We start from the raw sequence: 27,110 nt of genomic DNA on the forward strand, positions 1-27,110 counted from the left end.
TTGGATTTTAGTGAGTCTTTACTGTAACTCCAACTCTTTAATAGTAAACAAAGATGTAAGTATAAGACATCAAAACATGTTATGTATCAGTAGTTCTGAGTCATAGTGGTCACACTGGTGGAGCTGAGGTCACTCACATTTTAAGGAAATATAATCTACCCTGTTTCAGTGGAATTCATGCTCTGGCAGTTGAAAGGCAGACATGAGGCTTATTTTGTGCAGAGTGTATTCACTTAGCTGAAAGCAGCTTTCTTCTCTTACCTTTACTTGGCATTTTTAAAAACTGTTCACTTTCTTTTTATGTTAAAAGTGCTATGTGAACTGAAGGGGTTCTTTCATTGCCGAAATAAATTTACTATGTATGTCACACATTTGGGGGTCAACGTTGCTGGTTAAATTCCCTCAGAATTAGCAATTCATAGAAAATTAGTTGTTGAGATGCTAGCACACCTGCATACCAGAAGGACCATTTAGAGCTCACAGTATAGGGCTCTGTGGTATAAAGTGCCTATGAGCAGCTTCTTGTCATACACGGAGGCCACAGAACTTCCCTGGAGAACAGATCCATTGTTGGCATAAACTGTAGTCACTGTAGGCTTCTCAGATAAAATATTCTGGATGCGGAGAACCTATTCAGGAGATATGAAGGATTAATATAAACCACCATCCACCCATATCACTCAGTCATCAATAATCTTGCACAAAGACACAGTGATTAAGAGGACATGCTGTTGCAAATAGCAGTTAGCAATTTTTTTTAATGTTTAAATTACTTTGTTAAAACCTCAAAGAAAGTACTTTCTTAAGCCATCTAGTGACTGCATGCCAACCCCAGATTGAGTGTTATTACAGTAATTGAGCATTAATAGAAAAACTTCCACACTAATGTGCCTACTTTAGCATGAACAAAAGTCGTGTCATGCAGTGAGCTGACAATAAGTCAGGTATTTAAAAAATTGCCAGTATACCACACGAGGAGGGCACATCTTTAGAAAAAAGATCTTTTGACTAGCTTCTGCCATCATTTAATACATCAAAAGATTACCTTTCTAAAAGTATTTGAACAATGTGAAATTCTGCCAATTATTGGCTTAAAGCAATTACGAAGCCAACCGCCACGTATTTATTGTATTATTGGTTTAAAAGGACTAAACGGACCATCCCTGGGACAGTTTATTGTATTATTAGTTCAAAAGGGTTTGAATAATTAAGGTTTAAAAAATAAAACTTATAAAAACCTCTGACGAGGGAGGATTCTTCGGGTCATACACGAAGAGCTTCTGGCCGTTGGGGTGACAGCCTACCAAGACGTCCCCCGAGGAAGGGTCAATAGATAAATTATCCACCAGGGTATCCAACTTGAGTACCTTCCAAACGAAAAAACGTCAGCATCTAAATGTCATGAGAAACCTCGATTAGATAATTTAGGGCTAACCTTTCTTGCCCCTATGCATGTGGGTAAATTATACCCATCTCCTGCTTCCACCCTTTAACACCAATATTGCATAAAATAAATTTAATACACTGGTTTAGAGTCATTTTCATTCTTCCTAGAATTAAGAAAGTTAGGGCAATAATCAATCTCTCTAAAAAATGAACTCCTTTCCCCCTTTAGAAGATGCACAATGATCGGTTAGCTCAAGAAACTCAAATAAGAAATTCTTCATCAATCTAAAATATGTGTTGTCAAGCAGGAAGAAAATAATAATGGTGTGGAACCCAATTTCCACCTTTATCTATTATTGAAAGAACTGACAACTTGCATAAATCTTCATTTCGGAATTCATCTATTAGTCTTTTCAACTGTGAAAATTTCTTACTGGAATTCATCGGGTGCCATCAGTACCTCATGGAGTGGGCTCTAACTCTGATGCAAATAGCCCTCCCAACATACTGCTGCATGAAATCAGTCAGTTCTTGTGACTTTGGGAAACAAGAGACTTGGTCAATTACAGACAGGTAGAAGTGAAAAAAACAGAATAGCAACACTGGCTATTCTGTTTTAAGAGAGGTATTTTTATAATATAGTATGACTATGTAATTTCAAGATTAATGTCAACTTTAGATATAGAAAGAAATATTTTACCTTCAACTGAGTTAAATTCATATTAGGGTGCTTTTCCAAAACATGAATTTCATGAGCCAATATATCAGCAACATAGATGTACCTTTGCAGGAAGGACACACTGGTTAGAGCTCCAAGCCAAGATAAAACTTCATTAACACAGTGGGAATAATAAGTCTTAATAACCTGCCAAGAAGTTAATCAATGATGGGCCCTCAAGGAAAGCCTGATAAAGGTTAATTTTTATCTAAAAGTAAGCTTTCAAAATCAATTCAGTGCTGCTACAACAGTCATGGAATTGTTAAATTATTTTTCAAAAGATTGGTAAGGAAAAATAATATAGGGTAGCATTTAAAATATCAAGTTTGTGGGGTGGAAGGTGGGAAGAAGGTTCAAGAGGGAGAAAACGTGTATACCTACGGCTGATTGATGTTGATGTATGGCAGAAACCAACACAACATTGTAAAGCAATTATCCTCCAATTAAAAATAAATAAATTTTAAAAATGTATAAAGTCTGTGATATTTGCCACTGAAGGGCAATAAAACAAATAAAAAAAAAAAGCTTTTATATTCCACCATATAATTTGATATTTCAAGGCATCATATACATGTAGAAATATTTGGTATAAAACAGAAGACATATTTATTAACATATTGAGAAATTCAAGCATTAGAGATACATATCTATGAGGGTGAGTTAATGGACTGCTTTACCATAATCTTCCTCGATGAATTGACTGTTCCATGGCAACTGTTCTACTGAGCAATTATAATGGGTAAAACCATGAACTCAGTATTGTGACAGATATAAACATGAAGACAACAGCTGTTTTTCCTGAAAAGTTTACAGTGTGTTGTGGTGATCAGATGGCCTGTACACATTAAACAAATAATACAGCATGGTGGTACCATAAGACATATTTTGCATCTAGGGACTGAAGAAATATCTAACTCCTGAAAAAACAGAAGGGCTTACAAAGAAAGGGGCATCTGCAGTGGACATGGACCGAACGACTGGATTTGAGGCTATGAGGACAAAGCATCTTTTAGGCAAAAGAAAACACGTGCGCAAAGACACAGGGGCAAGAATGAAAGAGGCAGGTTTGCAAAACACCGAGCTCCTGTGTAAGGCGTAGTAAAGTATGAAAACAGTAGAAAGGAGAGGTTGGAGCTAGCCTGTTAAAGTCTAGCCCTTTAGCCTGCCTTGATCTGATAAGCAATTGGGGTCCGCTGAATTTCTGGAGTGTGATGGTCTGTTCTGTGCAGCAATCACTAAGCATGTGGTTTGTGCCTGGCTGGGCTCAGTGTGAGGAGTCAAAGGTGAAGCGGACAGAGGTCCCTCTTCCGGAGGTCTGGGAAGAGCAGTGGGACACAGAAGGACAAAATTGGCAATGGTACAAAAAAAAAAAATGGAAGTGGACTGAGAACAAATAGGAAGAAAGTGAGAGTGAGAGCCCGAGCCAAGCAGTGCCAGTGGAAAGGAAGAGGGGCTGAGGAGCCACACACAGAACCCCTGTGCCCTGCTCAACGGCTGGGTAGGAATGGTCAGAGGAGAGGTAGAGCTGCACCCCCTATTGTTATTATTATTTTCAGCGTGAGTGACTGGAAAGTTTGATTCTCATAATTGAAAGATGAGAGTCGGGGAGAAAAACAGACTTGGTGGGAGAGGTAGGATTGGGTCAGTTACAGACAATTTAAAAGACTCTACATCCATTTTCTGTAATCAACAATAAAGAAGAAATTGTCATGAAAATAAAGACATGTAGTTGTCAAGGATGGCAGATTTATTTCATGTTATATGTGTAGTAGTTTAAATTGTTCAATGCGCTAACCTAGTAAAAGGGGAAAATATCCTTTCTATAAACTAGAGCTGGACATATAAAAATGAAAGAATTTGGGGGGGTGGATTTGGCACTATAAAAGTGAACATTTAAAAGGATCACTCTTTGAGTGAGTAGTTCTATTTTGAGGAGTTTGTTCTACAGAAACACTTGTACAAATGTGCAGAGGGAAGGGGCTCATAGCTCCAGATTTAGCCAATACCCAGTAGGCATTTGAACCTCAGTCTATATGACTCCAAAATCTGAAGATTTAACCATTATGCTGTCATTCTCCCTTGGGGGGAGGTTCTTCCTTAAAAATATATGGGTAAGTTTCAGTGGTAAAAGAAAAATAAAAAATGTATTTTGTACAGAAAAGAAAATCGTATATATCCATAGAGAATTGGCTAGTTTACAGTCATCCTTATAATGGAATAAAACAATAAAAGCCAATAAAACAATAATATATTTATTTAAAAGAAAAACATCTACCTTATATTTAAATATGTATATATAAATATGAACCCATTTTATAAAAATTTACATTTATAAAATTAAATTCTATGATGATATAGTTGCTGTCATTGTTAGCTTCTAAGTCCTATTTGACTCTTTTTTGCCACCCCATGGACTATAGCCCACCAGGCCCCTCTGTCCATGGGATTTCCCTGGCAAGAATATTGGAGTGGGTTGCCATTTCCTTCTCCAAAGGATCTTCCCAACCCCAGGATCAAACCCATGTCTCTTGCTTGGGAGGCATATTCTTTACCACTGAGCCAATGGGGAAGCCCATAATGATATAGACCAAATTTAAATACTGTATATAAATATATATTTATATATTATATATAAATATATAGTACATATGTTTATATAAAACATTATATATATATATATTTAATAATAAATTATAAGCTCTCCTTTGTGCTCAGTCATGTCCAGCTCTTTGCAACCCCAGACTATAGCCTGCCAGGCTCCTCTGTCCATGAAATTTTTCAGGCAAGAATACTGGAGTGGTTTGCCATTTCCTACTCCAGAGGATCTTCCTGACCCAGAGATCAAGCCTGCATCTCTTGTGTCTCCTGCATTGACAGGTGGGTTCTTTACCACTGTGCCACCTGGGAAGCCCAGTAACCTTGGAAGGCCAATAATATATTACATATACGTATTATAATATTATAGTATTATAGTAATAGTTATCACATATATTTATCATAGACCAAAAATAACAGGTAAGCTATTTCTGCCTTAAAAAAAAAAAAGAGCAAAGTAAAGAATTTCACCCAGCACCACGGCTAAAGAGAAATGAAAATACTTCTATAAGAGCTCATACTTTTTATCAGGTGAAATATTGATCCCATTTGCTGAATCGAATCCTTCTGCTACCACTTTAACTTCATTTGGACTGTAGTAAACAACATTTGTCCAGTGTAAGTTCAAGTATGTTTCCAAATACTTTAAGAAAGGATCAGAGAAATAGTGGTCATTGGTAGCATAGAAATGTTCTGGTCCAACAGCTATGATATCATTCACACTGGAAGAGAAAAATAACATGTGAGAGAAAATGAAAAGCCAGTTGGTCTCCATATTAAAGATTAAGTATCCAGAAGGTTTACACAATATGTGCCTTAAACTTTTGGTAAGAGGTTCCCTAGGAAAAGCTCAGCTAAGATCACATGGGTATAGTCATATGTAACCTACTATAATATCATTTGCAGGAGAACAATTTTGTATGGTACCAAGTAATCTGAAGACAGATCATTTAGCAATTATGGCAGGATTATTATCAAAGAATAAAGAACTTTGTGCCAACAGAGTGTGTTTTTTTTTTGACAGCAAGAAATGTAAGGTTTAAGAACACTGTGGAAGGGCACAGCTATCCACAGTACAAGCTTGATGGAGCCTCACGGGCTGGTGAGCTGGCTGGGCTGTCAATAGCATTTACCTAGCTTCCATTTTCTCAGCTGCTGGATTTTCTTGAGTTCCTTTGCTTAGTTATTAGTCAAACTAAGGTTGACTGTTCAATTTCTACCTGACTCGCAAAGCCGACCTGCCGAGAATGAACAGGCACTCAATAAACACTTCCAGATAGACGGATGATGAAATTGCCATAGTGCGGTGCTTCAGGTGAGAGATTTATATGCTGAAAACAATTACATTTTTAAAACCAGTTAGGTAAGGGTGTTATTAAATTTAAATTCCAATTACCCTATGCAAAAATTTCTGAAAAAGCGGCTTTCCCCTTTGTTAAAGAAAAAACAGAGCTACAGGGAAGGTGGGTCCCCTCTTTCTGAAAGAGCTCCCTAAAGCAAAGGCTGCCTGGAGGGCACTTAAGCTCCTATTTCTTAGGAAGTGAATTTTTGGAAGAACTGTTGGCAGCGACACACTTAAGTTCTAGACAGAGAAGTAGACATTAAAAATATTCATCAACCAGCTGTGTTCTTGAAGTAGTGATGCACTTCCAATTCTGTAGGGCCAGGAGCCCATGGCTACCTTGTGAAAACATTTCATGTTAGTTCCATACTAAGCATACAAACTCCATATAAAGCAGGCTACTCTTCCTTGGCAGGACAGGTATTATTATTATTTGTGTGATGAGTCATCTGAAATGGAAGGTGACAGAAGGAACAATGGTGAGGTTTGTCTTCTACTCTCCAGACGGCTCTGAAAAGCAAATCCCCTGTGGGCCAGCATTTCCTCATTTCTCAAGCGAGTCTGCATAGAACACTGACGTCAACTTTCCCTGCTCTGCAAGGAAACTACTGCTGTTTAGTCGCTCAGTCGCGGCTGGCTCTTGCGACCTCATGGGCTGTAGCCTGCCAGGCTCTGTCCGTGGGATTTCCCAGGTGAGAATAGTGGAGTGGGTTGGCATTCCCTTCAGAGGATCTTCCTGACACAGGGATGGAACCAGCGTCTCCTGCATCTCAGGCAAATTCTTTGCCGCTGAGCCACCAGGGAAGCCCATTCTTCAAATTAAGGGACAATTAATCTCTACAGTATAGACTAAAACAGAAAACTCTGAAACCATACAATTCCTGCGTCTTTTATTTAGTAGATTATATGAATATAAATTCAGTTAGTGGTTGTCATGGTAGAAATTCTGAGCAAGTTTTTCTGGGACCTAAAAAAGTCTCATGAACCTGTTATATTTCCCAGTTTGAAAGGATGTGCATTTGCTCTTTCTTGGGGGTTAAAAATCTGTGTACAATTTAATCACTTCAATACTGACTTGAGTTTGGATAATGTAATTTTGCCATGGCTAAAATACTGGTTTCATTCAAAATTTTACATTCATGTAAATATTAATGAAAAGTAAAGTTGCAAGGAAACTATACATACACATATACATATAAATATATGTATTTGTTTATGTGTGTGTGTGTATGTATGTATGTATGTATTTCAACTCTTACAAAAGATGAAAGGACCATGATATGGAATATCTGAAAAAGGCAGCAATAAATCTGAGAATGAACAAAAGGACTAATTACCTTGGAAGAAGCTCATGTTTGATTGTTTTTAGATGCAAAAGAGAATTTTCTTCCTCTTCAAATTTAAAAATTTCTACTGTATTCTTGAATTCTGGGTGGTTTACAACAAAGAGATAAACGGTGTCATCTAAAAAAATGAGAGAACAGAGTTCATTTACAAGATATAACCACAGGACCTCTGGGTAGACACTGACATTTAAATACCACAGGCAAGGAAAGGCTGAATGTATAAGCTGTTAGAGGACCTAACAGATCATTCTTCTTCCCTATCTTTCCCATCACTGTCTGTCTAGTCTTATTTCTGATCATTGGTCTCCTGACCTTTAAGAAAGAGTGTTTCTCACTCCATATACAGAATCCATGGATAATCTGTTTATAGTTTAACTTAGAAATATAGCTCTTTTTCAATGCAATGAAAATAGATATATGAAAAGGTTATGAAATCTAAACATTCTTTCAGGTATAATTAATAACTATTAGAAATTTCAAAATGTAGTATAACTTACTGCCAGCTGAAGAGGGAATGTTGGACTTATTTGTATGAAGGATATAGAAACAATTCATGAGTTAATTGTTCTCTTATACAGATATGATCCAAATCTATTTTCCAGTTATTTGCAAACCATTGTTTTTGTTTTTTTTTTTAATGTTGGTAGCTCATCAGTTCTTACCACTGTCTATGAAAGTGCTGATACCATGTGGATTAAATGAAGCCAAATTAAATCCACGGCTGACTCTTAATTCCAGTGCCCTTGGGTCTTCTTCATTTAGATCCATCATTAGTATTCCTCCAGGCTTATCTGGTGCAAAACTGTGGAGGCCTGGACATTTTAGACCCTTTTGAAAACAGAGCAAAAGTTAAATATAAAGGCTTAAGTATTTTTATGGACTAAAGTAGCAACTATACTGTTTGGCTTTCAGCCTTCCACCCCCCAATTATTATTTTCTTATTGTTTCATCTCTGCTTTCTTTGTGTTTCTAGCTTTATGCCAGCACCTTTAGCCAAAGTATCACTTATTTATAGTTGCTGCTGCTGCTGCTGCTAAGTCGCTTCAGTCGTGTCCGACTCTGTGCGACCCCATAGACGGCAGCCCACCAGGCTCCCCCATCCCTGGGAGTCTCCAGGCAAGAACACTGGAGTGGGTTGCCATTTCCTTCTCCAATGAGTGAAAGTGAAGTCACTCAGTTGTGTCTGACTCTAGCCACCCCATGGACTGATATTTCTGAGTTGAGACAGAGATGAGGGGTTTAGTCTCCTCAGAGGGTAACCAGAAGGTTGGTGGACATGAGATAACTCAGAGTTGAGGGAGGGAATAAACTGCTCTCTGACACATATCCATCCTCTCCCCGTTGGAACTTTGTCAGTGCATGGCAGGTACTCAGGCTGTCCTTTCCCCACTGATTCTAAATGTTGCTTTTATCATGTACTAGATCCTTGTTTACATATTGGTCTATTTGGGGACTTGTGCCCTATTTCTGTGCTAATATGCAACTTTTTAATTACTACAGCTTTATTCATTACATATATATTAGTATATACTATATATGTATTTATACATACTATATATTTATCCCACACCACATTGCTTTACCTTTACAAAACAATCTTAAATATATCTGCTCATTTATTTTTATGTATAAATTTCAGAAATCAAGTTGCTATTCAAATGAAATCTTATTAATAGTAGCTGTAGTAGTAGTATTACTGCTACTACATTTCGATTTGGTTTTTCCTAGCGCATGGGAAAGTCATTGAGTTTTATATGTTCGTTTTGAATCCAACCATTTCACTGAACTTCCTATTAGGTCTAAGAGTCTGTCAGTTTAATCTCCTGGACTGTTTAGAAAAACAAGTAATCACGCTTGAAGTTAATGGCAGTTTTGTCCTTCTTCCTACATCGTATTTCTTTTTCTTGTTTTCTTGGGTTATTAAAAACATTAGTAGATTACTGATGGTTACAGCATTTTAGGGCAGTTTCTTCCTTTTCTAAACGTTAATGGGAAGGCAGTGAATGTTTCACCACTAAGAATGATGTTTGCTGTAGGTTTCTGGGAAGTTTCCTTCTACTTCTAGTTTTTTTTTTTTTGAGGGTTTAATCAGGAATGAGAATTGAATTTTATTTAATGCTTGTTCAGCACTCACTGAAATAATTGAGGTCTTTTCTCTTTTAAAATTTTAAAGTCATACTTTATGCAAATTTAAAAGAATATCTTTCCAAGTTTCAACACTTTGCGACCCCATGGACTGCAGCCTACCGTGCTCCTCCATCCATGGGATTTTCCAGGCAAGAGTACTGGAGTGGGGTGCCATTTCCTTCTCCAGAGGATCCTCCCAACCCATGTATCAAACCTGGGTCTTCTGCATTGTTGGCAGATGTTTTACCATCTGAGCCACCAGCGAAGTCCAAAAACCTACCCCCAAACCTTACTTTATGCTTAAATTGTATTTAATACACATTTTCTCCAATTAAAAAATATCTATCAAATAATACAACTTCAAGATCCAGCAAACAGAATAAACTGGATTATGCCATTGTTTCACGGCACTGACAGTTCAGTGGTTAATAATCTCTCTTCTTTATCAACGTACCATAAACAATAGAGTGTCGATGCGCAGGAAGCTCTGCCAGGGATGTAATAACTCTTCATGTGCACTTAGTTGCCCAGTCATGTCCAAGTCTTTGTGACCCTATAGACTGTAGCCTGCCAGTCTCTTCTGTCCACGGGGATTCTCCAGGCAAGAATACTGGAGTGGGTTGCCACACCCTCTTCCAGAGGATCTTCCCAACCCAGGGAAGGAACCCAGGTCTCCCGCATTGCAGGCGGATTCTTTACCCTCTGAGCCACCAGGGAAGCCCAGTAATACTGGAAAGAGTAGCCTAACCCTTCTTCAGGGGATCTTTTCAACCCAGGAATTTAGCCAAGGTCTCCTGCATTGCAGGTAGATTCTACCAGTTGAGCTACCAGGGAAGCCCCAGTAACACTCCATAATTATCTTAATTTAAGATATCATTTAAACCTGTTTTTATCTCTTTTTAAAATTTTATTTCCACTTGTGATAAAATATACATAACATAAAATTTACCATTATCACTATTTTTAAGTGTACAGTTCAGCAGTTTCAAGTACATTTACACTGTCATTTAAATCTCTATTCTATTCTATGTCATCCAAGTCCTCATTAAATGTGGTGTTAGTTTTGAGGTTGCCCCTAATTGTTGAATGGGATGGGTTAATGGGCTACAGTGCTTGGAAGAATAAACAAATGCCATGATGTAGGAGTTATTCATTTAGAAAGGAGCAACATACTAGGAAATATTAGAGACAATGCTGAGTAAATTTTTAAAATCAGTAAAATGAAAGTAAATCATTTTAAATCAGTAAAAAGTCATATAACCAAGGAAGGATAAAAGAAAATCATGCAGAAGAAATTCTGTTGACTTGACTACAAGATCATTGTGACTATATTAGATTTCTCAACTAAAAATGGCTGTCGATTTACGTATTTGAAGACCTTGCTTCTCCTAATTCAGATTTATTTTTATGGGTATAAAATCTTGAAATAGATGACTTCTGGATTACCCAAGAACAGCTTCTTTGGGGAAAAAAAAGGGGGGGGGGGGACAAGCAACTGCTTTCTCCTTTACTCTAGATATTTGTGTCTTTGGTTATGTACAATGCTGACGAGGAATTTCAGCGCTTTTCCCTAAGACTGTAAGCCACATGTGCAAGCACATGCTTCTACACAAACCCAGAGTCCTCCCAGAAACATCATTTTACTCATTGTGAGTGGTAATTAACTACAATTTTTCTTTTAAAGTTGTAGTTTGAAAATTTAATATAAATATCCAAGCTTCTGCCAAAACTTACAGTATTTCTTTTCTTCCTCCATGGTAAACAAGCAGCTGCTCACAGGCTTTCACATAAGAACCATCAAGAACCCGAAGAGTGCTCTAACCCTCATTCTCATCTAAGCTGCGTTCTCTCACCTTTCTCATAAGTCTGACAGCTATTTTGTTAGTGTCGCTACTGTCTTCTAAGCATCTCCAAGTTTTTCACATCTTTCCCTGAGTCTCAGAGTCTGAAAATAATGGCTGCTGAGAGGGAACAGAATACCTACAGGCTGCCTTCAAAGTTGGATACGTTTTTCTTTATTTAAAAGATATTTATTTATTTGGATGCACTGGATCTTAGTTGCAGCCTGCAAACTCTTAGTTGTGGTACGAAGATCTAGTTCCCGGGATCAAAGCCGGGCCCCCTGCATTGGGAGCAAGGAGTCTTAGCCACTAGACCACCAGGGAAGTCCCAAAGTTGGATTCTTCTTTCTCAAGAAAAATGGAACCCATGAAGATGCTGAGGTCCATCACGTTGGCCCATTCTAGGGAGGAGAGAGAGGCAGAACTTCCTCTTTGGCCCACACATACGGTTTTCCAATTAGAATGCATATTGGTATAACCTAGCATCACTCTGGCCAATCCATTTGAAAGTCTTTAAAATACATGCCTGAAAAGATTGTTACTTTTCAGGTTATAAAAATTAAGGCAAAAGTGAAGGGTAAACTCAGTCAATGACTTTCCAGTGATGATATAGACCTTTCAGCAGTGAAAAGAAAGAAAAAGCACTGGCTTTTTCTTTGGGAGTTAATATATTGTTCAAAAATAAATAACAGCAAGAATGCTAGCTTTAAATTGAATGTTGAATGGAAAGAAAGGTATATGCTGCATTTAAAATAGCATAATGTATTATCAATGTCCACAGTCATGCTCCAGATATCATTTTTAATAACAAACACAGATTGCACTGGAATATTTTAGTGCAAGGCAGTGGGGACATAAAGAGTAATAAGTCAAGGGGCAAAGACGTTTTCATCCCTATATTTAGAGAAGCGGGAGGTAAATTTCCAAGATCCTGTTTGACCTGTCTTTTGTTTTCAGAATATAATTTTGAAAGTGAGGAACTTTAAAAACAAGTGACTGCTTTGCAGGCCTCATCAAACTTTCTTGTATTTCTTCCACTGAGACGGAGAAGGAAGATACTCACCACACTAAAGAAAGCCAGACCGTTGGGAAGTATGTCAATATCTTCAGCGCCGGCTTCTGTTAAGTTCAAGAAATAGATAGATGTCATGTTCAAATTCTGTGATTTGTTAGGTAGAGCTTTGTTTACTTTATCAGTGTCTATCTTTCAGCACGGTTCTGATTTTTTCTTCCAAGGAACCACTCGCTTTAATAAACGTCAGTCCAAATCTTTTCCTGCAGTGAACTTCTGACTTCAAATGTTAGATATTTTATGTTTATTCAAATCAAAGTCAAGTAATCACTACATTTCTAGCTATGAGACCAAAAAAGTTGACATCTGCCTACTCTTATGATAAACAGCCAGATGTCTATATAAAAGTAATTGCCATCAGGGGACTATTACTTTCAGAATGAAGGACTCATCATCATTTAACCATGCAAATATCTTGTCCCTTTCTCGGCTCATTCAGTCTGAAGCAAGCACAGACATTTCTCTCATTACCAGAGATAAAACACCTGGGATTATATAGTCCCTCTTTAAAAAACAATGTCTGTTCGATCTCATAAGCAAAGAGCTTTCTGTTTAATCTTTAAATTTAGGTTTTAGATTAAAAAAAAAAAAACTGGCAAAAGAAAATTAATGAAAAATACCATGCACCTAAAGCCAGTTGAAGCTTCAACGCAGTCTCTGAGACAGACTACAATTACTATTGATTGTTTATTGATTGTCTGCAGTACACTCCACACAGCACAGCAAATAATTAGACATAAGACCTTCCCAGTGGTCTCACTGTGTAAATTCCATGGACAGATAATAGACCCAAACACAGAAAAGAAGAAAAATGGCTTAGATTAAGGCAAATCATGACGCATTCTTTGAGTCCACAAAATTCAGTCTTCCCCTTTAAGCCCTCTCCAGAGTATGTCTCCAAGACTATTTCTAGGTTGTCAAAAACAAACAGCACCTATCCAGCTATTTGGGTTTTGCTTCCTGAGTTTGCATTTAGCTGCACTGCCTCTAGTGTTGCTTGTTCCATCACAGTGGAGAAAAGCAAAAAAAAAGAAAAAGTCAAGAACTTCACTTCATAAAGATGACCCATATGCTTATTGTCTCAGAAAGTGGAGAGCTATGTCTAAGCACAGTGTGCTGGAGGAGTTCTTAACCTTGGGTCTGTGGAGCCACAAATGGGTTTTAAAGACTCTATGAGCCCTCTGAAATTCTGCAATGCAAAATGTCCTGTACATGTACAGCTATCTTCTGTGAAAAAGGTTCTATGCTTTCAGCAGATTCAAAACTGGGTCTGTGATAACCACCAAAAGTTCCATGGTGCTTCTCAACTGGTAAAGAGCAAAGACCAAGGAACCCTTTACCACATATACACACAAAAACACAAACATAGGAACACACATGTGCACACAGAATTCTAGCCCAAGTGCTGCTTTCTAGATCCATTTCGTAGGAGCTCAATTAATTAAAATTTGTTGTTCTTGAAAAATTATTTAAGACAATTTCAATGTGTACATGCCTACACACATAGCAAAGAAAAGATATGTACAAAAAAAACTAACCATGTTTTTTTGGGTGGTGGGATTTTGGGTTGAGTGATTTTCCTTTTACTCTTTAAACTTTTCTTTGTTTTAAAAATTTCTACAAAACATATTCTTTCAATAATCAAGAAGAGAGCAGCGTTTTTAAAAGATATGTTCACTTCGACCCATTGCAACTTCTGTTTCATCCTGTTGCCTAATTTCAAGGGGGAAAAGTCATATCTGTAGCTTCTTTAGAATATTTTCCAGATCTACTCCCCCATCTTCCCTTCTGTAGCCAATACAACAGTAGGCCTTTATCATCTCATAACACCCTTTCAGTATGATTATTGTAAAAGTAGTCAAAGCTGGAGATGTTTTTCCTCCTCTGATTCAATAACAGAAACAGTAGTAGCATTGGTAGTAACAGTTATAACTATCAACATATATTGTGTTCACCAAGTACCAGGCTCCTTATAAGTACTTTACACATGTTAATTCATATAATTTTCCTAACTCTAAGAAGTGATAATATTATCTCTTATTTTAGAGTAGAGAATATTGAGCCTTTGAAAGGTTAAGATCACAAACTGGGAAGCTGGGATTCAAGACTTTTGTTCTCACTTAAAAGTACATAGAAACAAATACAACCTAACATTTAATGAAATTTCTCTGTCAGAACCATTCCTTGATTCCTTTTTGAGAACACTTGACTTTGTAAATCCAGCTGTGGTCGATTCTATACATTGGCTTTTTCCTTAAAATGTTTTCTTCCATGCCTTTCACCAAGATCTTTATCAATTCATATGTTGTACTTTTCTTTCAAACCTCTTTCAAACCATCTTTCTCTAGAAAGTCTTGTAACTTAGCACATCTGATTTTGATCCCTTCTTATTTTTTTTAGCAATTCTCTGTGTCAGAGATGGCTAACCCCTCCCCAGGATCCATACTTCCCTTATTCCTGTTCAGCTACTGGTACATGGCAACATGTGTGTGCTTGCTCGTTCGAATTGGACCCTATGTGACCCCAGGGATTGTAGCCTGCCAGGCTCCTCTGTCCGTGGGATTTCCCAGGCAAGGATACTGGAGTAGGTTACCATTCCCTTCTCCAGGGGATCTTCCTGACCAAGGAATCAAACCCAATTCTCCTGCATTACAGGCAGATATTTTACCGATTGAGCCATCAGAGAAGTCTCTCTTGCTGATAAAGGTGGCTGTTTGTCTGAGTTCAGGTTAATGAGACATTAAAGTACAAGGTGTATGCAATACTGGGTAAAATAGAGTAAAAATGTCTAGGTAAATTTTCTTTCTACCCCTTCTTGCTGGGAAATGGCAACAACTGGAGTTCTAGTCTTGGACCAAGATGATACGTTGAAGATAGCTGTGTTGCTTCATCAGCCTTTGTCTCAGAATGACCACATGAAATACAGTCATCTAATAACTCTAGGCCATTTGCTTGTCTTTGGACTGTCACATAAAAGAAAATCAATTTCTTTCTTCTGTAAGTTACTTACTGTAACTTTATAATAGCTGATCAGCCCTTCATACCCAACAGAGTATCCAAAATGTAATGTAGCCTATTATTTTCCACTTTTTTGGTTTATTAATCAGATATATGTGTTAATGACTCTGGGAGAAGATACTATATTGAAAAAAAATTGCTAAAGTAATTTAACCTCTCTGAGCCTTAGATCCTTATCTGTTATAGAAAGAAAAACAAAAAATATATCCGTATCTCACACAGTGAGATTTTCTGCTTCCCTTTTCATAGGTAAATTGCAAAGTACTTGATGATAAGAGCTACAAACTTTAATGCTTAAAAAACAAAAAAATCTCTCAAGCAGCAGTTATAAAAACCTTGACTACCAAGTGTATAAAATGATTTATTAACTCGAGAAATAATCCATTCAAAATTTTTAGTACAGGACTCTGAATGCCAGCATTTTCAAAGACATTTTAAAATGTTTTAAACTTCAAATAGAATTCAATAGCTCTTTAAGCATATTTTTTATTATTTAGATATAGATATTATGCCAAATCTTAGTTTCTGTTAGATACACTAGAAAGGAATAAAGAAACAAAAAATGGAATAAGTAGTGACCTTACTTTCTGACCTCCCTGAAGGCACATATCCTGTATGATGTGTGGTGGTGATTGCTGTCATGTCTGACTCTTTTGTGACCTTATCGGCTGTAGCCCACCAAGCTCCTCTGTCCGTGGATTTCCCAGGCAAGAATACTGGAGTGGGTTGCCATTTCCTTCTCCAGCGGCAGTGGTTATTTATTTATTAAAACAGACATGAGATGATATGATATGTATAAAGCACCTAAGAGCTTATTTCCAGTCATGATGAATGTAGCCTTGATGTGTGTAAGTGTGTGTTGTGTGCGTATCTTGATGTGGATGGGGAGGGGTGGGGCAGGGGATATGGTCGTACCTCCTGGAGGTAGTAGCTGGCCTCAAGTGCGTGGCTGCTACTGTTCCCAAAGTGGAAACTAAAAAACAGAACCCCTGTATTCCTGCTGCCTACCATGAGAAGTTGCTTTTGCCCATATGGGAAAGTATACCCTACTAATCCTTTGTAGTCAAAGACCAATGAATAAGCAACTATTGTTAAAAACATATCACCACAAGCTATTATTAACCATTATGCATCCCTGACATAGCACTCAACAAATGTTCACATAGTGTATGCTAACCAGAGAGCAAAAGTAAAGAAGAAAGGGAAAAAAAAGAAAAATACAATTCTAATTAGATCTAAAAATGTATCCCAAATGTGCTTCTAATCATTCAACGTCTTCGCTCCACTGCCTTTTGAAGTGCCTCAGAGACATTAAATGCTTCACAAGAGGGGCCACAGGTGACATATTTCCTCATTCTTCCCAACTGCAGACAGCAGCTCGCACACATCACGACATAAAGGTCACAAACACAGTCGGACGCCTGTTCAGAATACAAATGTTGTTGGACTTGTTTTTCTCCGAGGAGCTCTCTGTCCCAGTGAGCTGCAGCAGCAATGCACTTGGCAGTCTGTCCTGTAGTGTCATCTGCCCTGAGACTTGAATCCACAGAAGGTGGGCTTCACAGATGCAAGGCTATTTAATAATTTTACAATTATTAACTCGGTAGCAAAAGTAACCTCCAGGATCGCTAACTCAACCTCCCAACCTGAACAGGTCTCTCTCAGCTGCCATCTGGCTTCTGCTGAGTGACCAGTTCCAAAGAGCTCTTCCTGCTTGCAGCCAGAAAGAAGGATGCATTTGCTGAGTTTCTCAGGACTTCAGACAACCTGAATTTTAGGACAGTCTGCATTATCCAGTATAGGCCTTTTCAATCCAACAGTTGGGTATTTGACACCGAGTTTGTATCTTCCTGCTCAGTGTTTGGGCAAAAAACAAAAAGGGGAAACCCCAGGAGAAAGACGTCAAGGAGTCTAGTGAAGGGAGACAGGACTAGGAAAAAATACAGAAGTAGCAATGGGAAAAGGAGACAAGAGCACAGAGGAAACAGATGTATAGAGAAGGAGAGGGGGCAGAACCAGAAAGAAACTCTCAAGTAGAAAAGGCTGCTCTGAGAACTAACAGGTTCCATGAATTGGCTTCCTGGTGGTTCAGCAGTAAAGAATCTGTCTGCAATGCAAAAGACAAGAGTTCGATCCCTGGGTCGGGGAGATTCCCAGAGGAAAACATGGCAACCCACTCCAGTATTCTTGCCTGGAGAATCCCACGGACAGAGAAGCCAGGTGAGAGCCTGAGGTCCATTGGGTCTCAAAGAGTTGGACACGACTAAAATGATTGAGCATGGCATGGCATGAAATTGAGGCCTTCTTTGTATGATCCAGAAAAGTTCCACTACTTTGACAGAAGTGCATTATGAATCCTGTCTGGAGTGAATGTGGTTGTAAATATGAGGTCCTGAGTTTATTCGTGTTCCAACTCGAGGGCAATTTAGCAAACACTTATCAACACTTTAAATATATGTGCTAACTGAACAATAATCTCACTATTGAAAACTATCCTTCATGTAAAAAAGATGCAAGAGCTATATACATGATGATGTTCACTGATTTGCTTGTAGTTGCAAAAAACCGCAACCATTCCAATGTGCATTAAGGAACTGGTTAAATCATAATGGTACATGCAAATATTAAAAAGAATGAGGTAGGTCTATTACAAGTGCTAATGTGGAAATCTCTTCATGTTCAGAATGAAGCAAGTTGCAGAATACAATTTTATACTAAGAGGTCATTTGTGAAAAAAGAGATATAAATGTATATGCATATATTTGTTTGGATTTGCACTGGAAATACCAGAAAGGATAAAATAGAAACTCTGTGTCTGAGGTTATTTTTGTGGGAGATGGAAATTTTTTAAAAATTTAATCATTTACTTTTTATTGAAGTATAGTTGGTTTACAGTGTTGTGTTAGTTTTATGTATATAGCATAGTGATTCAGTTGTATGTGCATATATATATTCTTTTCCATTACAGGTTATTACAAAATGCTGAGTATAGTTCCCTGTGCTACACAATACACGACCTTGTTGTTGTCGTTCAGTCGCTAAGTTGTATCTGATTCTCTGCACCCCCATGGATTGCAGCACACCAGGGTTCCCTGTGCTTCACTTATTGCTTATCTATTTTATATATGGTAGTGTGTATATATTAATCCCAAACTCCTAATTTATCCCAACCTCCCCTTTTCCCTTTGATAACCAAAAGTTTGTTTTCTATGTCTGGGGATCTATTTCTTTTTTAAAAAATAAAAAATTTATTTATTCATTCTTTCTTTACTTTTGGTTGTGCTAGGTCTTCACTGCTGTGCACAAGCCTTTTATAGTTGCGGTGAGCGGGGCGGACTCCTGTGGTGCCCAGGCTTCTCATTGTGGTGGCTTCTTTTGTTATGGCGCGTGGACTCTAGGCACGCAGGCTTCAGTAGCTGTAGCTCAGGAGCTTTAGAACGTGGTCTCAGTACTTGTGGCACACCAGCTTAGCTGCTCTGTGGCATGTGGAATCTTTCTGGACCAGAGATCGAACCCATATACACTGCATTGGCAGGTGGCTTATTATCCACTGTACCACCATGGAAGTCCCTGTCTCTGGATCTGTTTCTGTTTTACACATAAGTTTATTTGTGTAATTTTTTAGATTCCACATATAAGTGGTATCATATGATATTTGTCTTTGTCTGGCTTACTTCACTTAGTATGATAATCTCTCTTCCACCCATGTTGCTGCAAATGGCATTTTTCATTCTTTTTTATAGCTGAGTAATATTTGTGGGAAGTGGAGATTTTGTTAGGAGATTTTTATTTTCTATAACTTCTCTTCCTTCTGGCTTACTTTCACCAACTCACTCCTGGGCTAATGTTTCATAGAATTCAGTTGCCACACATGACAAAGAATGCAGACCTGACAAAAATGGTTCAGCAAAGTCACGAAACAAGCAAGAAATCTAACAACACACATAGGGTTGAACAAATCATTAACAAATCACAGTGAGAGTAAGAGAGAAGAAATACAGGGTACATGAGATCAAAAGAGATGAAAAGGTTTTGCTGATCTAATGTGATTTTTCCTCTGATAAACAGTAATTATGTGCCAAAATACTCTTAGTGAATTTTTTAGTGTTAGTGGCCAAACAATGTGAGCTGTGTAACAAGCATTTTCTCAGACTCACCGATTCCTTTAATCAGGTGGCAATTAGGAAGGTCTACAGATTCCACTTCTCTGGAGGCTTTAAGTCGATTCCTATTTAAAAAAGAAAAAAATCTATCTGTTTATGTATCCTTGATTTGTAGCAGAAAGGGTTTAAAGAGGCTTACAGCAATACAAAAAAAAAAAAAAAAACACAGCACAAATCTAAAACAGATAAAGGAGAAGATGGAAAACAAGGGTAGGAACATAAAATAGCACCAGAACCGAAGTTAAAATAAAAATGCATATCACAGAGTTCTCTATGTGAACATGGGCCATAAATTGGGCCACTGTGCTCTTCCCTCAGGATGTGACCATTTCATGTGGCAGATTTTCACATGGAAGTACTGTCTCTCATACCATTTACATAAACTGATTTTCTAACTATACCCAGAAAAAGAACTATGCATTTCAGCTTCTATGATTATGTTCATGTCATTTCCCTTTTAAAATTTAAATGTGTCTAACTGAAGTCTATTTATAAAATAAAACCTTCCTTATGAAAAAAAAAATAAAATGAAGCCAATAATCCAGCAAATACAGCTCGCAATGCACGTTCCTATGCAAATATAAACATGACACCAAGTCCCACTTCTCATAGCTCTTTTGTTGTGGGAAGAGCCTCAGATGTAGAACCAGAAGACCCAGGGGAGCTGAAAACTGCTCAGACCCTCTGCAGAATGACACAGTGACTGAAAGCAGGCCGAGAGAAAATGGCACTGTTCAGAGCCTGGCTCACAGGGGATGCCACGTAAATACTTATTAAGAGGTTGAGGAGCACCAACTACTCTAGCAAAACTACTTGCTGTTGTCATTTTGTAAAAACAGAAGTGAAGAACTAACGAGAAAATGTTGAACTTCGATAAAGCATCTTCACTCTAGCTTCCCGCCCTGGAGCAGCAGCCCGCCAAGCAAGGTGGACAAGCACATCTGGGCTCTGCTGCTTGAAGGCTTCCCCTCTTCTCACCGCCTCACCTTCTTTGTGTTCTCTACGTACACAAATAGCGACAATCGTGCTGACGGAGCAGTCTGCATTTTTCAAAGTGGTTCACACATACTGCACTTCTAAGAGCCAGAATGACCGTGTGTCACCTGTCTCTCTTCCATTCATATCCTTGCCTCTTCGGACTTCTAGACGCTGAATATGGGGAAGGCTACTGTTTTCTCGGCAAAATGGAAGAAACCTCAGCCTGGATAACTCAAAATTACCAAAACGGAGTGGCAACTATGTATCTTGGCAGTTCACAAATACGTGTATATATATAATATGAAAGTTTCTAATTAAAATGTTAATCACTATGTATTTGGAATCATATAACTAAAATAGTAGTAAATTTCTTAAAACAACATAGCGATAAAGCAATGAAATAAAAAGAAATGAATAAAATAAATATATAAAATATATGGGCATAATAGAAAATTAAAAATAAAATAACCAACAAAAATTTTAAATTAAGCAGTTAAAAAAAAAAAAAAGATCTCAAATCTATGAGCCCCAGGAGTGACTTAAAGGGAAAACAAGTATTTTTTTAAATTAATTTTTATTTCAAAACAAGTATATTTAGCCTAACATAAGCAGTAGCAGTTAATACTGGTGATGAGGATGCTGCTGCTGATACTCATGGGTGATAAAAGGTAATCAGTAATAAGAAGGGCTAACATGTATCGAAAGTGCTAGTAGTGAAAGAGGTAGATCATGTTTCTGTCATAGCGATAAGCCTGCATAACCTCTGGCAGGTCAGTTTAGGTCTATAGGCCTTATGTGGGGTCTCAGTTCCACAACCAGGGATCGGACCCACATTCCCTGCATTGCAAGGCAAATTCTTAATCACTGGACCGCCGGGGAAGTCCCAACATCAGGGTTCTTAATTTCATGGAGTCCATGGGTAAACTTCAGGGGTCTATGAACTCAGATGGGGGGAAAAACACATCTTTAGTTAAACCTCCGACTGAAAGTGAGCGTTTCTTCTGATGATGAGTATAGGCAACAACCACTGAGCTTTCTACTGGTAGTACCTGTGACTGTCACTAACAGAAACTGCAGACGTTGTGTCATAACATTTCAGTTGGAGATATCTCAAAATACCATTTATACTCATCTCGGCTTCACAGTACCTACTGTTAGGTACTCAACGACCTCTAGATATATTTAAGGCTTAATATGTCCTACATTAGATTTTTCAAATAGTTTGACAGTACAATTTAAGTAAGTTAGTATTAACTTAGTATTTAAGATGGCTTTGTAATCCTGTGTATTTTATTTTATGCATTTAGAAACATGATGCTGAGAAGAAGTCAAGGCTTCACCAGACTGCCAAAGGGATCTGCAGCACAAAAATCTAAGAACCTCTGCTCCAACATCATCATCACAGGTGACAGTTATTGAGCATTTACTATGTGTCTGACATTGTTCTAGCATTTTGCAAGAATTAACTCATTGATTTTTTTACAGCCCCTATATGGAGCATAAAATATGATTACCCCCATCCTACAGATTAGGACACTGAGGCACAGAAAGGTGAATAAAAAGCCAACCAGTCAGGTAAATAGTGGAAAATTCAGGCTATCTGGCTATAAGGCATGAACCCTTAACCAACAGTCATTAGCATGAAAGGACTCTCTATTTCTTTCACTCAGGAAAGGGCATTACCTTCCAAGTGGAATGAGACGGGGGTGGTTAGTGATTATCTTGCTTCATTTTGTGGTAACAGTAAAGATGCACCAGGTTGGTGTGTCAACAGGGGACACAGTCTTCTTACCAGGTTTGTTCCTTATCACGCTGCCTTTGAATTTACAAACCACTGGTGGGGCTTTATCTTTTAAGTGCAGACTTAAATTCAAACAGGGGCTTTATCTTTCACATACAGACTTGTAAAACCCCTTGGAATTTACTCCCTCATCCCCTGTAATGCTCTTACTTAACTCAGAGTTTGTGCTCAGGCTTGTAAAGCTGAGGAAAATTTGCTCCAATGGCAGACAAGAGAGGAGGCTGCAGGGAACCGGGGCAAACTGTATCTGGAATCAGAAGACCTGGCTTGGGGTACAGGTTTGGCACTGACTATTGAACTACCTAGTTAGCTTCTCCAAACTTCAGTTTTCTCAGATATACTATAGGAAATATATAATATAAAGACAGATATGAAGACTGGGAGAAGGCAGGAAGGTCAAAGGCCTTTGTTTCCAAATGTCAGTAAATGTTTGTTTTAGTTTAATGCAAAGAACTGCTGACACTTTCAACACAAAGACTAGCACACAGGGCTTCCCTGGTGACTCAGTGGTAAAGAACCCGCCAGCCAATGCAGGAGACATGGGTTGGATCCCTGATCCAGGAAGTTCCCACATGTTGTGGGGCAAAGCTTGCACCACAACTACTGAGCCTGTGCTCGAAAGGCCAGGAACCGTAACAACTGAGCCCACGTCCTACAACTTATTGAAGCCCACACACCTAGAGCGCATGCTCTGCATTAAGAGAAGTAACCACAATGAAAAGCCTGTGCACCGCAACTAGAGAGTAGCCCCCACTCCCTGCAACTAGAGGAAAACCCGTGGAGCAATGAAGACCCAGCACAGCCATTTAAGACCAGCACACGGTAGTCACACAATAAATAAGGAGGATGATGGCTAAAAAACAGGCTGCCCCTTCAGAAGTGTTCATTGGATAGCTTCTTGGTGGACTTGTCATAAAAGATGTCAGGCAACAAGCCGAAAGTTCAGGTGCTTATTTCTGGATTTCCTGCTCAGGCACAGGTCTCTTATGCACTTAAGTCTTATGATTCATTCAAGGCTGTGTACTTTGGAATAGGGAGCACAGGCCTGGAGACATTTGTGTATTTCTGTTTTCCCCTTTATTGTTCAACTAGGGCGGAGAAGGCAATGGCAACCCACTCCAGTACTCTTGCCTGGAAAATCCCATGGATGGAGGAGCCTGGTAGGCTGCAGTCCATGGGGTCACTAAGAGTCAGACACGACTGAGCGACTTCACTTTGACTTTTCACTTTTATGCAATGGAGAAGGAAATGGCAACCCACTCCAGTGTTCTTGCCTGGAGCATCCCAGGGATGGGGGAGCCTGTTGGGCTGCCATCTATGGGGTTGCACAGAGTTGGACACGACTGAAGCGACTTAGCAGCAGCAGCAGGGAGGAGTGGAAAAGTTGGGTATGATATGCCATCCTCCCCTGGGAACGTTAGCCAGTTACAGTTCAGAAGGAAATAGACAACTCTGATTCCATTTATCTATCCATGACACACTTATACTAAAACATTATTCATTGCTTATCTGAAATCCAAGTTGAAATTTAAGTGGGCACCTTGGGGGAGAGAAATAAACTTGAGTGCCAAAGTACCATCTCTGAAAATAGAATAATGAAATAGAAGGCACCGGATGAGAGCAAAAAAACAAACCGAAAATCTGTTTCTTGAAGAGCCTTTCTTTTTGTGGAGGTGGGAACATGCTGCTTTTCAAAATACTCTAAGGGACTGAAAGGAGAAATGCTATGCATTTAAGCACTCCACCAAACTTCGTAAACAGTAGGTACTTGATTCTGCACTTATAGGGTTGCCAGATAAAATGTGAGATGCTCAGTTAAATTTGAATTTCAGATAGATAATGAATACTATTTTAGTATAATTACATCCCAAATATTGCATGGGGTATGTTTATACTAAAAAAAAGATTTGTTGTTTATCTGACATTCCAGTTTGACTAGGTGTCTTGCATTTTTCTTTGCTAGATCTGTCCATTCATCATTCCCCTTACCTTCTCACATCAGCCAATATGAGGCTTCAGTTGTCCAATGAGGTTACAACCCTGTGACGTCACTGCTAAATAAAGTTTATTATAGTCAAGCCTTTATAAAGAAGAGACACATTAAATTTTAAATGACCCATCAGGTACAGTCTGTAAAAATAAGATTTATCTACTTTTTCTTAGGTTTGCAACCATATTTATCATTCAGTTCAGTTCAGTTCAGTTCAGTTGCTCAGTCGTGTCCGACTCTTTGTGACCCCATGAATCGCAGCATGCCAGGCCTCCCTGTCCATCACCAACTCCCACAGTTCACTCAAACTCACATCCATTGAGTCGGTGATGCCATCCAGCCATCTCATCCTCTGTTGTCCCCTTCTCCTCCTGCCCCCAATCCCTCTCAGCATCAGAGTCTTTTCCAGTGAGTCAACTCTTCGCATGAGGTAGCCAAAGTACTGGAGTTTCAGCTTTAGCACCATTCCTTCCAAAGAACACCCAGGACCAATTCAAAGGGACTTAAATTTAAAGCCTTATGATTATTAAGAAGAAAAAATTATAAACTAAGAAAACTTCAATTAATAGAAACACTGGTGGTTTGAACTATAGGGATAACCTAATAAGCTTGTGAATTTTAATGGTCTTGTCTTTGAAACTGGGAGCTGGATAGATCATACAAAATCATCCAACTCAATAACCTTCTGCAGAACAGGACAGTCATTTATATAACATGAAAATTAAGCTCAGTGTGTCCATTTCTTACCAGTGAACGTTCCTCCTCCGACTCTGACCCTTCCTGTCGCACAGACACTGTTCTCCTGGTGTTTCTCTAGAGCAGATGAAGCTACAGCCAAGCCAGTTGAGCTGGAAACTATAGCATCACCTTTGACCTACCCCTCATCCCTGAGGCTTCCAGAGTTTGGGCCAGACACTGCAATACTTTAACTAGTTTCTCCAGGTCTTTTTACTCTCCATTCTGGTACTTGTCAACTCTAACTTCATATGAGAATTATCAGGAGAATTTTTAAAAATAAAAAGTACTCATGCCTGGGCCCCACTCAGAGCAACAGGATTGGAACTGCTGGGGGTGCAGTCCAGACAGCAGGCCTCCTGAAGATCCTAAGGCACAGCCAGGATTGAGAATCACTGCTCTACTCCAATCCAGCCTCCAGGTCGGCTCTACACAGTCCAGCTGATTATGCTTAGAAAGTTTAAACAGGTTCCTGTTTAAAAAATAAAGCACACACAGCAAACACCGACAGTTCCCTTTTGCCCATCAAAGCAGGCCCCAATTTCTCAGCATACCTTTAATAAGCATCTCCAGACCTATCCTTCACCTGTCCCTACTGTTATCATCCCTTAACTTTAAGCTCCCCTCAGATCCAAACTTCCCCACATCAGCTCCTTTGTTCATGCTCCAGCCTCCATCTGGGACTGCCTCCTTCCTCCCCACTTGGGTTTCACCCATCCTTCCAGGACAATGTCAAATGTCTCTTCCTCCTGAGCTTCAACTTCAGGAGTTGTCATTTTTCCTCCTTAAGCCTATAGGGGTTGGTTTGTACCTGTCCTGAACATCCTGATCGTCCCTGTAGCTCAGATGGTAAAGAATCTGCTGCAATGCAGGACACCTGGCTTCGATCCCTGGGTCAGGAAGATCTTCTGGAGAAGGGAACGGCAATCCACTCCAGTATTCTTGCCTGGAGAATCCCATGGATAGGGGAGCCTAGCGGGCTACAGTTCGTGGGGTTGCAAAGAGTCGCACACGAGCCTAACACTGCTACACTGAACATCCTAGTTTATCCGTCTGTCTTATTTCTCTCCTTCCCTTTAATAGGGTAAGAACGGTGCCTTGCTCTATTACAGGAGCCTAAGAGAGCACAGCATACAGAACAGATGCTCAGCATTTCTGGAATTCTTTCGCGTGAGGCTTATATAATTTGAATTGATAATTTGGAGACTGTGACATCTGCCTACCGCGTTTTTTTTAATAATAAGTAAAATGTGAGAAGGACTAGGCGTGTCCTGTTTGGCATTCTGGCTTCACGGTTCCTGGACGAGGAGATAAATAAGGAAGTGATGTAAGAACAGTAGCTGAATATTTCAAGTATTTTTGATCTACCGCGCCAAGATTAGAGAGCGGAAGAAGCTTCTCCAACGCGGCAGGGGAGGGATGGAGAACAACTTTGTTAGAGACAGAGGCTGGTTTGGGCACCAAAGAGAAGCAGGATCCGTGACCTGAAATAAATCTTTATAATTAAAGTTTCAGTGCATGAGTAATAGTGTTGTTTTCAAGTTAAAGCACGAGGTTTGCCCTTGAGTAAATTGCAGGGCACTCGCACAGCTCGTCAACCTAGGTAGCAAAGAACTTTGTGAGCAGCAAAAGCTTGTAAACTCTCCAGGAAGTCTCGCGATCCAGCCCAAACTGTGTGGGGTTTTGCAAGCGGCTGGGGGTGGGGTGGTGGCGCTCGGCGGGCGGGGGAGCAGAGCCGGCAGAGAGCGTCCCCGGCCCCGGGCCCCAGCACGAGGGTCCCCGCGCCCCCGCAGCCCCGGCATCCCGACCCTGTGGACCAGGGAGGGCCCCCAGCCCCTACCTGAGCGCCAGGAGCCTCTCGCCCAGCAGCGCCAGCGCGATCCCCAGCAAGCTAAGCGCCAGCAGCCGCCCCATGGCTCGGGAGCCGCGCCGCCTCGCTCCGCCGGACCGGGGAGCGCTGTGGGCGGTGCCGCGGTACCGCCGGGCCACGCGGGCTGC

At 39.4% G+C, this 27,110-nt stretch overlaps 1 protein-coding gene and 1 long non-coding RNA gene across 2 annotated transcripts in view; one reads left to right on the forward strand and one right to left on the reverse strand.

The window, feature by feature from the left end:
* LOC139182599 (uncharacterized) overlaps positions 1-22,473 on the forward strand; it is a 36,942-nt gene extending 14,469 nt beyond the window's left edge. The window contains exon 3 of the long non-coding RNA XR_011566103.1: positions 21,894-22,473. This is a non-coding gene — a long non-coding RNA (uncharacterized lncRNA). The remainder of the gene's footprint in view (positions 1-21,893) is intronic.
* On the reverse strand, positions 1-27,110 carry PON2 (paraoxonase 2). Its single transcript, XM_019959711.2, has 9 exons — positions 26,953-27,110; positions 19,603-19,673; positions 12,419-12,474; positions 8,050-8,215; positions 7,379-7,505; positions 5,221-5,421; positions 2,087-2,168; positions 1,239-1,367; positions 1-629 (listed from the first exon to the last, which is right to left on the reverse strand). Exons 1-9 carry the CDS (start codon positions 27,024-27,026, stop codon positions 471-473), a joined length of 1,065 nt encoding a protein of 354 aa, XP_019815270.2. The 5' UTR covers positions 27,027-27,110; the 3' UTR covers positions 1-470.

The sequence above is a fragment of the Bos indicus genome, chromosome 4 (genome assembly GCF_029378745.1).
Source record: "Bos indicus isolate NIAB-ARS_2022 breed Sahiwal x Tharparkar chromosome 4, NIAB-ARS_B.indTharparkar_mat_pri_1.0, whole genome shotgun sequence".
NCBI classification, from domain to species: Eukaryota; Metazoa; Chordata; class Mammalia; order Artiodactyla; family Bovidae; genus Bos; species Bos indicus.